General features: G+C 37.8%; 1 protein-coding gene across 6 annotated transcripts in view; it reads left to right on the forward strand.

Annotated features, from left to right (window-relative positions):
- LOC5569990 (inactivation-no-after-potential D protein) overlaps positions 1–13354 on the forward strand; it is a 298943-nt gene that overhangs the window by 245897 nt on the left and 39692 nt on the right. For 4 of the 6 annotated variants that reach the window (XM_021844306.1, XM_021844307.1, XM_021844312.1 and 1 more), the window contains one exon: positions 3524–3925. The exons of 1 other annotated variant lie outside the window; for it this stretch is intronic. In XM_021844306.1, the coding sequence (XP_021699998.1) occupies positions 3524–3925 (402 nt within the window). Of the gene's footprint in view, positions 1–3523; positions 3926–4008; positions 4079–13354 lie in introns of those variants that run through there. One more of the 6 variants, XM_021844310.1, reaches the window with a different exon arrangement.

Consider the following 13354-nt stretch of genomic DNA (forward strand, 5'->3'; position numbering starts at 1 on the left):
CACCTTCCATCGTCGCTCTCATCAGTCTCGTGAGCAACCCGTGAGAGCTGTTCTCGTGGTCGATACTATGGTATGCCGCCTTGAAATCTATGAAAAGGTGATGCTTTAGAACTTGGTATTCACAACATTTTTGGAGGAATTACGGAACCCTGTATATACACAGCCAAATCAGATTACCGTCCCGAGTAAAATTTTACTGGGTTTTGGAATTACGGATTTTTCTTTAATTTTACGATAACTGAAAAAAAAACAGTAAACCAAAATATGTTTCGATTGATGGAAATTACTAACCTAGTCAGTAAAATTGTAGAGCGTTTTTACTGGCTTTCCAGTTTCTTATGCTTCACGCTTTGCTCCTCTGGATTCTGTTTTTTTCTTCAAAAATCAATACAAATAAAAACACCATCAGAATTAGTTAGTCAGAATTAGTCAGAATTAATTAGTGAACTCGTGCATTGGTCCATGGACCGGTGCACGAGTTCACTATTTGACTTTTTAGCGGTGCCGTGTTATTTACGTGACAATAGAATGGAGTGAATTCAGCACCGCTATTGAAGAAAAGTTGTGCTTGGTCTAAATTATGCAGAAGTCTTCTCCAATATGTTTCCAAAAAACATACGTCTAGAAGTTTCCGATAAAGTCTATTTATTGGGTTTATCGTCTGCATTGAATAGATGATGCTTTGTGTGAAGCATTTTGAGAGTGGACTTTACATGTGGTTTCCTGCGAGACAAGCAAACAAACAACGGTTAGCACTCGTGGAAAAGATTGTGTTCTATTTGAACGACCTAAATATTCGAGCCCGCATCCTCTAGAGTCCTACTATACAGCTAACTTGCCCTATATTAGCCTATTATAGCCCTATATGGCCCAAAAGGCGAATTGGCGGACTAGTGGTTACTTGGGGCGTATTGATTTGGCGAGCATGGGGCAGAACCGAGGATGGGGAGATGCGGCCACGAACCGAATATTGTGGCGTGAAATTGTTGATGGCTAGATAGATCTCCACGATTAATGAAAAAGTACCCAAGGAACATAGGGTCGCAAGTCACTGCTGAGTGCGTTATTCACAATTAAAGGTTTTTCAATACGCTCATCTTTGACGCTCTACATCTAATTAACAATGTGTTGTCTAATCAACGCACGAGCCGAAAGCTGATAATTTCATCATTCTTATCTCCTCTGACATAAATTTTGTAGAAACTAGGCCACCATCGGCATACATCGTTAGAATTCCAATGTGGTCATTTCGGTTCCTCAAATTGGTAGACCCCACATACGCTAGCTACCTAAACAGTTTGCGGATTTTTGTTTTTATAGATATGAGACATATCACTAGAAGAAATAGTGATATGTCTTATATTATCATTGGAACACATAGCAAACATAATGGCATCCCGACCAGATGGAAGAAACAAGATTATAACAGAAGAAATAGTGATATGTCTTATATTATCCTTGGAACACATAGCAAACATAATGGCATCCCGACCAGATGGAAGAAACAAGATTATAACAGAATGTGTTCCCCTGATATGATGTTTTTATATCACCAGTTGTTATAAAACATGTACCGTTAGTAGCAGTGTTGTGAAAAACTCAATTTCTCACAACTCACGCTTGAGATTTTTCATGCGTGAGTGTCAATCACCCAACTCAGCACTCAAAAAATCTTGGATGTGTTGGCTCACCATTTTCACTCATTATCTCGTATTTCCACAGTTTACTCAAACACGGCAATAATTTCGTGTTAGTCTGGTAAAATTATAGTAATCCTTTCTAACGTAAACAACAATACTCGGATTTCACGAGTTTTTGCCGGGTTTTGCGACTGAATCCTATTTTACGGTTTGAGTTGATTGAGTTGATTTTGCATCAAAATCTCAAGCGTGAGATTTTCGAAGCAGATCTCTAATGAGTTTGCTCTCACGGGAGAGCAATTAATTAATTATTTGAGATTTGTTAGTAGTTAAAATAACAAAAAATCTTACAAAATTTGTGCCAAACAAAACTAAAGTAAAACAAATCTTATTATTATTATAACAAAATTATTACAGAATGTGTTGCGAGGGTGTTACAAAATAACAAAATTATTACAAATTTTGTTATTATTCTTGACATCGGATGTCATTTGTAACAAATCTACAAATGCGATGCCAAATATATAAGAAATGTTGTTACAAATGTGTAACCAAAAATATATTAAGTTGAGAACAAAGCCATCTTAATAACAAAATTATCTCAAATTCTGTTATTTTTAACTGCTGTTGATAGGAATGTGTTATGATCTTGTTATGTGGTTCTGGTCGGGATTGAACAGAGAAAGGATAAAGCGACCATTTTGAATTTGGCCACCATCTTGAACCGTTTTTTCACCATTAGCGCACCGCTCGTTTTGAATTTACTATCTTAAAGCTGAGAAAAAACTGAGTAAGATAGGCTGCAACAATGTTCATCATCATCAAAAATATTCATAAACCATGTTCTACGATTTTGACGTATACGGCGAGTGCAATCAATGCAAACATCATTGGGATGGTACACAAAATATGTCACTATAAATTTCAACTTTTGCTCCCCGTCCCCCTTTGTCACGTTTTTTGTATGAGTCTTCCGAAATTTTTGTAAGGCTTGGCACGCTTGAAGCGTGACGTAATTTGTGCATGACCCCATTTCTTGTACAACAAAGAAACAAGTTTTCAACCGTTGGTGTTTCCTTCGTGTTGAGTGAAGATTAAGAGTATTATTATTATTGAAATTCCGGTGGCCATCTTAAATTTCAGTAGTAGAATGAGTGTTTCACGTTGTTATAAAGTGACCAGACGTCCCGGATTATCCGGGACAGAGCTATTTTTAACTTGACAGTACAGTGTCAATATTTTTTTTTTCAAATAACTTAATATGTACCTATATGATTTATCCACACTGAGAAGAAGCTATCAGTTGTCGGTTTTAAGTCATGCAGACTGTGTGACATAGTGCTATCTTTCCAATAGTTGTGCATAACGGAATAAAGTGATAGAAAAAATGAATTCTCTGAGTCAGCGGGAGTAGAGACAAGTATTTGAGATCGGCCTTTCTTTCGAACCAGCAAACCCTTGGTGGTGCATCTTGCCACCGCTCAAACGTCAAATCAATGAACTCGTGCATTAGTCCATGAACCGATGCACGAGTTCACTAATTTGACGTTTGAGCGGTGCCGAATTCACTGGTTGCCATGGTCCCATAAATAACACGGCACCACTAAAACGTCAAATAGTGAACCCGTGCATAGGCCAATAGTCGGTAATTGTTTTACTGACTATTCGGCCTGTTCGGTAATGTTGCAAAATTGGGTATTACAGCTACCGTAGTTCAGTAAAAAGTAAAAATTATTATAATTATTACTTTTTATGATTTATAATTCGTACCCAGTATAAAAAAATACCGAACAAGCAAATCGTGATTGAGTGTGTATCATTTTTTCAGGAAAATAGCTATCTATAAAGAATAGTTCTGATAATCTAATTTTCTTTTTTTTTAGGCTGGACTAAACATTGGTGAAATGATACTATCAGTAAATAAAGATTCTCTACTGGGGTGCAGTTACGAAGCAGCTGCATCTTTATTGAAAAAAACTGAAGGAGTTATTACCTTGAAAATTTGTAACCCTAACAAAGGTAAAGAAGCAACAGATGCTAACTCTAACCACTTGGATCCTAAGCAACCTAACACAGCGTCAGGTAAAAGTTCGCCAATTCTAATGAATGATGCAACAGCATTAAGTAGACCGGTGACACCGAAACCTCAAGCATCTCCAGTAAAAGAGATTATCGATCCATCAAAAGCTGAGGTTATATCTAACGAAAATTCAACTATAGAAATTGTCACTGACAAAAGTCCACTAGGAATATCCGTAGTTGGGGGAAGTGATTCTAGAATCAATGTAAGTATAAGTAGTTAGAATAAAACGGCTCTGCTATTATAGATATTAGTATGTTTGGCTTCCTACATCTATTTGATCAAAAGATATCTGTGAGGTGTTGATTTGTATGAGCTTGAGCTTGAGCTTGATTGGTCGCCCGTGGATGCTACTCCAGTATCACCAGATCAGCTGCGCTTACACAAGGAACCAACCAGATGACTGCTTGGGACTAACAGACACCCTCAGTGTATAAGAGATCCTCTACTTTGGCGATAATGGCGCCTGCCACGTCAAAATGCAGACCAATGAGGGGAAGGGGGAGGAATTAATGATGCATTCAACTAGCTCCCGCAGTAGACCGATATACCACTGCGTCTACGCCAGTTCATGCAGGAAGGGTGTAGAGGGGCAGTAATCTTTATGACAGAGAGGCTTGCTGTTTGGTTAGCACACTGCCTATGTATCAGGCGTAAGGAAACGCGTACTATAATGATAGAAGAATGCAAGGCGTAGGGAAACGGTTTTTTTCTGTCTGTTTCGGGTTCTAGCAAATGCTATGAACTGTGATAGATCAATTGTGATATATTAAGAGTGTAAGACAGAGGCAAGTGATAGTTACAATAACGAAGTACGAGGAAAGGGACGGGCCTGAGATTGAACCCATGACCTTCTGCTTATAAAGCAGAAGCGGTAGCCATTGGACCACCAACCCCGTCTACTGTGAGGTGTTGATTTGTATATATAGTAGATTTTTAAACCTTGTAACATATTGTTTGAAAATAACAACCTTTGAGAACACTGAGAACAGTGTTGCAGTTAAAATACTATATCAAAAAGTTCAATAAAATAAACAATCCCACTTGGTTTGTGTAAACTAAACTCGAATTTATTTCAAATATTTGGTGCATTCCATTTTACCATGGTTAAAAACTTGCAGTAGGCGAGAATCGAACTAAGGACCTAGCGATTGTCAACCGCGAACGCTTACCTCTCGGCTATCGAAGCGGTTGAATCGAGTGGGAACAAACTGCACATAAAAAGCGATCATGGTTAGACAAAGATCATGGAGATAGTAAACTTAAAAACATGTTCATATTACTTATAACTTCAACATATTGCGCCACGAGGCATGGGTGTGATTTCCGCTCCAGTCTATGGTAACTTTTCGACAAACGAAAAATTCATCACTGGGCTACTGGGTGTTCCGAGTTGTCCGTTGCCCAATGTTCGTGATTGTTTAGTCTGCACGCAGAAGAATTTCTTTATGTAGAGATTACTATCTCGTTAATTACTTTTACTTACGCACAGTTAGTTGTTTCGAAGTAAAATTAACTTACGCCAACACTGAATTAGCGTTAAATCAAATACACACACTTCATTGATTCAGCTATCTACTTAGCATTAGCATTAGCATTAAGCATTTCGCACAAATTCGTAGGTGAGTCCTAGACCATTGTATGAGGGTTGCCTCCTTCCCGTCCGTTACCAAAGTCAGAGGTAGAAAAGTAGAGGACTAACCTCTTACTCTTAGACAAGATTGACGCATCCTCCAATAATCGAGAGCAGTCCTGGCCACGTCCTTGCGAAAGCTGGGGAATGGGAAAGGATGATTGATTGAACACCTACTTAAGAAAGATGCAGAGAACTCTAAGACCTCTCATAGGTGTTACGGGAAGTTGTGGAATGTTGATGGAAAGGGTAGTGCCATAGGATACGTTCGGTAGACGTTCTGGCCGACAAATGGTTAGTATTTACGCATTGTGATTATGCGCTGCTGATCAGAACAAACTCACCAAATTCCTTTTTCGAAAATCCTCCGCAATCCACGCACAACAATTCTTAATCCATCCCGAGCCGAGTATTCACGAACCACATTCAATTTTTGAATCAATAAGCACGGGAGATAAAAAACGAGTCGCGATTGATGGTGCCATCACAGAGCACTCTCGAGCAAAACGCAGGCAAATCGAATAAAAGTAAAAAACTTCACAAAACATCTTCAGGTATAATCTCCGATAAAAAACACATATCACTTAAAAAAAAACTTTCCACACAACATTTGCACGTGGCGAAGCACCATCCGCCGAATCTAATTTTTACCTGCGGATTCGAAAAAAAACGCGGGCGAGGCAAACGTGACACAAAGTTCAAAACGCCTTTTAGACGTATTGTACTTTATAGCACTGAAAATCGCGTCCATTTCGTTGATGGCTTCTGCAGAGTCTATAAATGGAGAGTTGCGCGAAGAGACTTCTTTGAATGGTTGTTCTTCTTCGGCTTTGAAAATAGCCCCTATCTGTTTTGCTGGTTTGCTCGATAGGTAGACGGTTTGACAGTTTGACAGGTAGATTTGGTTTCACTCTTCGCGCATTTCTCCATTCATAAACTCAGGGCTTCTGGTGCTCCATTTCATGCACTTTTCATCAATCTTACCGATCTTGTTTTTGATACACCACTCGTTGAAACGCTTGAAAGCTTCTTCGTATCTCGCCTCAGATTTCTCCGGTAGGAGACCAGCCAGGGCCACTTCCGCTTCCGACTCAATATCAATCGGAACGTCAGAATCGGAATCGTTCATTGTTTCGAATAATGATGCTATCCGGACGATAGTTTGAAAAATTGTTTCATTGATTCAGCTATCCACTTGTACCTATATCAATTATAACTAGAATAATTACCACTATCCGAAAACATTCACATCTCTAGACTTCAAGTCATGCTCACAAATCTACTTACTTTTAACTTGTAAGGATTAGTGTAGTTGATAAGATGACCACCTCTCACTCAGGGGACCACGTATCAAGTTTGCCGACGCGCATTGTTTGATTGTTGCAATGTTTTTTTTAGATCGATAAAGCAGCAGCGAATCTTTTCAGATATATTGATAAAGCAGAACAAAATGCTGGTAAACATTGCAACATATTATAAACTCAATTAAATTTACTTTGAGTCAAGTAAATTATAGTTGAATTTTGACGTTTGGCGTATGTAAATTCAATAAAATATATAGTTGTTAACAACTATACGGTATAGTTGTTTTTAACAATATTGTGCATCCCGATAAAATTCAGAAAAAGAACTTCGCTCAATTTCTTCTTCTTTATCAACGAACTTAAGGCGAAGTAGGCCGTCATTGAAATTTGTACGCGTCGTTAATGATTGTTGCTAATTCATCTCACGATTTCGAATCAAAGAAAATCAGTTGGTTTTGCACTGACATAGCTAAAAAAGTATCAGCATACTTTATGCATGTTAGCGCGTACAGTGATTCTTTTTCAAGTCAATATAAACTATCAAGACTGAGTTTTATCACTTTGAAATGCATGCTGAAAAGTCATCATTGTTGCCAAAACGAATGACGGACTACTTAGTCTTAAGTTAATACACGATAGGCTCATAGATCCATGAACAATAGACTGATGCAAATTTTGAAGTTTCTGCTCCCCTATGCTAAAACGGTGTCAATTATGATGAAAATCATTCTCCCAAAATTTGAAGTGATTTGGAAGAAATTTGGTTGTGCACAGGCCATTTGAAGTTTCTATGGAAATTACTATGGAAAAGACCAACCTTTTGTGTTCAGTCCTCTAACCGCTCGTAATAATAAGTTATGGAAAAGTGAACAAACTCATGTGAAATCTTCCCAGCTACAACTTTGCCGAAGACAACATTTTGGTGAGACTTAAGGATAATTTGTTGTTATTGATAACAAAGAGTAAATCGTGCTGAGATGATCATTCAATTACTTTCAGAGCAACACTGCTGTTTTGCTGTAGAGCATAGTAGCCTGGATTACTTTGATCTATTCTACCCGCCAGGAGCACCACTGTTGCCTGCCGAGCAGTTGGTTAAGCATGCAAAATGCAAACCTAGTTTATGATTAGGAATAGCAATTTATCCTTAAGTCCTACCAAAATGTGGTCTTCAGCAAAGTTGTAGCTGAAAGGATTTCACATGAGCAGAGATTGTTCACTTTTCCATAAAATATTATGTCGAAGAGATAGAGGCGTGTACACAAAAAGTTGGCGTTTTCCATAGTAATCTCCATACTAACTTCAAATGGCTTGTGCACAGTCAAATTTCTTCCGAATCATTTCAAACTTTGGGAGGATGCTATTTACCATAATATAAATCGTTTAAGCATAGGGGAGCCAACATTTCAAAATTTGCATCACTCTAATGAACAATCTATGTTCAAACTATCGTTGAAAAGAAAATATTTGTTTTATATCATATCGGTCATTCGGCGATCTATCGGATCATATGCTTGCTAACAACAGGCATGTTGATACACTTTCAGTTCATCTCTGTCCGGTAGAACCGATATCACATCCCCAAAAATACAAAATTGATCATCATTTATGGATAGCAAACAGTCGCACCTTAAGCACCGCCAACACATTTTCAATCGGAAGGATTTTGGCGCGCTCGAACTGACAAATCCTCCGTTGTGGTGAAACTTCTTCCGTCGACGTGATGTTGGACAGTTTTCTAAAACAGTCGAGATAAAAGCCGAGCCGGCAGAGCAATGACAGTTAGTTCGTTCAAAACTTCGCTTCGGAAGTCCAACCGGCGAACTCCAGATTGGTGCTGCGAAGTCAATATACTGTCTAATCAACTATATTTAACCTTAGAATATAGTTAACCAGACCGGAAAAATGATTACGAACACTATATTTTGTTCTCCGTGTGTGCAGCCATTGGCTGAAGACGGTGTAAATTGTCTTTTAAAATTGATTTAGTTTTAAAATTCACCCTCTCATTGTCTCGTCATACACAGTCTCGATGTGAAGTCCTGAATGTTATTGAGACAGTCTGTTTTTGTTTTCCTCTGAGAAACTGAAAAAAACTTGCACACACTTATCAGACCTTCACAACCACATCTACACAAAGGCACCCATACACTTAAACGTGATAAAAAAAACTATGGCTTACACTGCCCATACTCGTATATAATATGGGACTGTTAAGCGAGTATGGGCAGTACATCTCTTCACTAATAATGCTGCGCCTATTCTTCATGTGCATACACTGTGATCAGCGTTACAGTTCAAAATAATGGGCCGTATGAATAAAATGTAGTAAAGTTGAGTTTACTACATTCTCGGTAGTAAACGCTATATGTGGAACACGAGTGGAACATGTTTGTGTCATTTTCCTTTCTACACCTTTCGAACATACTACAAACAACGCATTGCTATGAATAAAGGTAGAATTTACTACAAAGCTACTGGTAGTTAGCTTCAGAGGTTGCTACACATGCTTTGAGACTGCGGAATTGAATGGAATAATTTACTTTTGAGTAAAAATCATGGGAAAACGATATGAGTTTTGATATTTCGGAAGGTATTTTGAGTTTTGCTTAGGAATTCTGAGGTTACGAAAACATTCGCCCCGCCAATGCTGAGATTCCGGTAAGATTACCGGCAGTAGCAATTTGTAATATCCGTGTGAATTCTGGCATTACGATAATTATGTTATTTTCTAGGAATTTTAGGATGTCGGTAGGAATTCAGATATTTATAATGTAATTCTAAATTTTACGCGTAAATTCTGACATCTCAGATTTCCTTAATTCCGGAATTCCTGTAGGAACTTTGAGATTCCGATAGGGATGTCGGATTTTTTATGATAGTTCTGGAAGTTTAAATACCATTCTAGGAATATTGCGGAAATATTAGGAATCTGGTGAAAACTCTAGACTTGGGGTGGGAATGGGATTCCGACTATTAATCTCTTGGAATACTGTGGGTATCTTTGAGACGGTATTTCTGTAAGAATCTATGAGATTGCGGTGGGATTCCCTCGAATTATTGTGTGAATATTTGTAATTCTGAAAATCAATCTTTGTAATAGGGCGATATTCAAAACTGAAAAGGCAATAGATGGCTCTTTTTCAGTGGTAGTGAAAACGAAATCCTGAAGCAAAGAAAGCACCACGGGAGATGAACTAAACACAAAAAGTTATGTATTCACATTACACTTGATTTCTAATCACTACTTTTTTGATCCAGTTTCCTAATTGCAAGTAATTTACGTTTTTCATTTTTTTCCATACGTTTTGACAGTTCTCCGACTACCATTCTTCCATGCGCTTGTGTTGAAAGTTTGAGAAATTTGAGAATCCAGCGTAGCGCGATCAGTGGGAGTAATACAAACAACAGTGTCGTAGCTCGGCGGCCAGTGAAAGAAGCTGAATGTTCGAAAGGTTGTTGCCTGTTCTTTTTGCCGCTGGCGCCAACTGTTAGCGTTTAAGAACGAAATAAACAGTCGTTACCCTATTATTGTAAAAACCTTTAAGATTCCGTTGATCTCCAGTTCCGTTGGAATTTCAAAGCAAAGCTTTAATATAAACGTTTTGAATGTCGGTAAATATTTTATGGATTTCAATGAGATTTTTTTGTGAAATCGATAAGAATTTTAATAATTTCAAAAGAAACGCTGGTGTTTTAGGGGAGATCCGCATTGAATTCTAACAACTACCAATGGAATCACTACAATTCCCATAAAAATCTCGACATTCTAAGTTCTAGACATTCCAAGGATACTATCAGAAGCCCCACCAAAATAACGAGAATATCACAGGAACACTTAGAACTTCCGGAATTCAACATGCTGTTAAGAAAACACACGGGGAGCATCAAAATTCTACCGCAATTTCACCAGAATCTCAGTACTGGTGCTAGAAAATATGTGGTTCCAAATTTGATAGCTGTAATCTCAAGATCTTTTCATAGATGTTAAGCTAGTATTTAAAAAATCATCAATCACTGGCGTTGGCGAAGGCCGAAAACCAGCCAGAAAATTTTTTGATGTACCATCATCATAAAATCATAGACATAAAGAGAATACCAGACTAATCGCAAAATTACACTACAAATCTTGTCAAATAACAGCACCTTCACGATTTGTGCAAATTGTCGCGTAATCGATTAGATTCCATGCATTTTCTTCATATGCATGATTGTATTAATTTTAAGCGTCACTCTGAATAGATTGTTCTTTACGTGCAGAATCACTCTGCTCTCTGAATGGAAATTTCTTAACGTGTAGCTTCAGTCACTGCTCATGTTCGAAAGTAGTAAGTACTACATGTTCGAAAAGTTTTTTATTCATACCAAAAGTGTAGTAAACTTTGTGGATTTTGTTTTTGAGTAGATGCTACATGTAGTAAAGTTCAAAGTTTTTTATTCATATCACCCAATATGTCAGAGTGTTAAATAAAAAAAAAACAACAACAACAGATTAATTGCATAATTATTTGTGCATTCAATTCTACTACTATGGCACCATTCTTGAAAGTAAAAATTACCAAGTTTAAAACCAAGGACCAGGCATGGAAAAAATCATTGCGGGCTCCGTAACCGTGCGGTTAGTGTTACCAAGCATTTAGCCGCATCGAGTCAAGATGTGTGGGTTCGATTCCCGCTTCAGTCCGGAATACTTTTCGTCAGGAACGTATTTCGGTTGTGCCACTGGGCGTTGCATGTTAGTCCGTTGTCTAGTATGTAGCTTCCTTCGAAGGGCAAATCGTCAACTGGAAGTATGGACCTATGCACAGGTTCACTTTTTGTTGGAGATCGAGTAATCGATTAACCAATATGCTATCTCAGTAACCCGATCAAGACATAGCCTGGTAACCCGATTGTTTGGAAGTATCAACAAGTGAAAAAAATATGTTCACCAGTTGATCATTAGTATACTATAATAGTTTATAAACTCGTGCATTGGTTCATTAACGTGTCGGTGTCTTTTTCTTTTTCATCATTCATTCGGCCTCATTTTGACAAATCTGTTCATTCCCTTGACAGCTTTTTACTTTTAATCGAATTATAACTCTCCCAATGAACACTATCGAAATGAAGTACAAATGAACGCACAACATATCGGCACATGCAATGAATAACATCAAAATCAATTAACCAATGCGATCGTTAATCTTTGGCTTTATTTTGAATCGTGGGATTGTAGCACAAACATTTACACGTGAAGTGAGCATTTGGTTTCGCTAGACCTTATGGATCGTATCCTTCCCTTCAACTGTTATATTCAAATCCCTGCTCCAAATAAACAAATAATTATCGACACGATAGCTCAAAGCTGTCGTTAGAACTGCTCCCTTCAAAAGCGAGCGTTTAGGCAAATTTTGTATGTGTTTTTACAAACGCTCATGTTTGCTCTCTGGGAGAGAGAATTATCCTAAAACATTGAGGCTGACAGTGTTGCCATAAGATATTTTAGATGAGATCCTGTTATAATCGTTTGCGCCGATGGGAATGAAGTTTACAAGGGATAGAATTCTGATAGAATACTGTACTGGAAACATTGGAAACTATAATGTCAAGAAACAAAATGCATCAACGAATCAATTTCATTTGAAATCATTCATTGATATCTCGAGTTCATTATCATAAGGGCATATTACTGCACCACATAATACAAGCAGGCATAAACAAACTTCTAAAAATCTTGGTTGTAATCATTGCAGTGATCAAACATAAAAATGTAAGCTTATAAAGATTAGAAGAAGTGTGCATATTGTTGCGGATTTTCTATTCACTGTATAAACATGTCCAACATATGGTAGGCATATTTCCTTTTATCCTTCATATATTGGGATAAATCAAGGAGGTGTTTGCTTTTTTGACGTAGAATTACTTCTTTCTTCTCTATACAGGAGTGAAATTGGAATTCCAAAATCAAGAGCGTTACGTTGGCATGAAATATTTTAAACGTTAATAACTTTTTGCTGGCTTAACGAAATTTCATAGTTAGCACCTCAATCGAAAGACAAGACATCAAAGGTTCATGTCGTTTACTTACTGAATCTCACATACCTGTCCAAATAGTTTAATAACTGTTTTAAAAGAGAACGTTGATTTCAAGCATATCTATAAATAGCGGTGCTAGAGAAAAAATGACGTCATTTGCTTTTCACTCTCCGATTGGATCGCATCTCAGCAGGCAACACATCGGCTTGCTCTGACCGGGCGTACTTCTCAGGCACAGACATCGATAGCAAAGAACCTCCCCGTTTTTCTTGCTTCGCTGAAATCAAACTGTCGAGCGAGCGAGAGAAGATGCCGTCTGAAGCCAAAGCCATCACCGCTGCCGTCGCCAAGAAGAAGAAGAAGAAGAAGAAGAAGCAGTGCACCGGAGAATATGCGGTTAAAATTATAATTAATTCTGGGAAAATCATGCCACAGAATTCAATCGGACTGTAAATTTTGTATATGTATTTTATACGGCTTATGTTGACTTCCAACCCGATGATCTTGTTTAGGAATAGATTAAATACTGGTAGAGGAAAAGACGATGAATTTCTTGCAGAAGCTTCCAAGTTAATCGAAAACAACTGAAAAACCATGTACTTTATATTACTATATAAATACACGTATTACCTTTGGTTTGATATGCTTAGGTAGCCATGACTTTTGTGAGTTGAACATG

Source organism: Aedes aegypti, chromosome 2, assembly GCF_002204515.2.
Source record: "Aedes aegypti strain LVP_AGWG chromosome 2, AaegL5.0 Primary Assembly, whole genome shotgun sequence".
Classification (NCBI taxonomy): domain Eukaryota; kingdom Metazoa; phylum Arthropoda; class Insecta; order Diptera; family Culicidae; genus Aedes; species Aedes aegypti.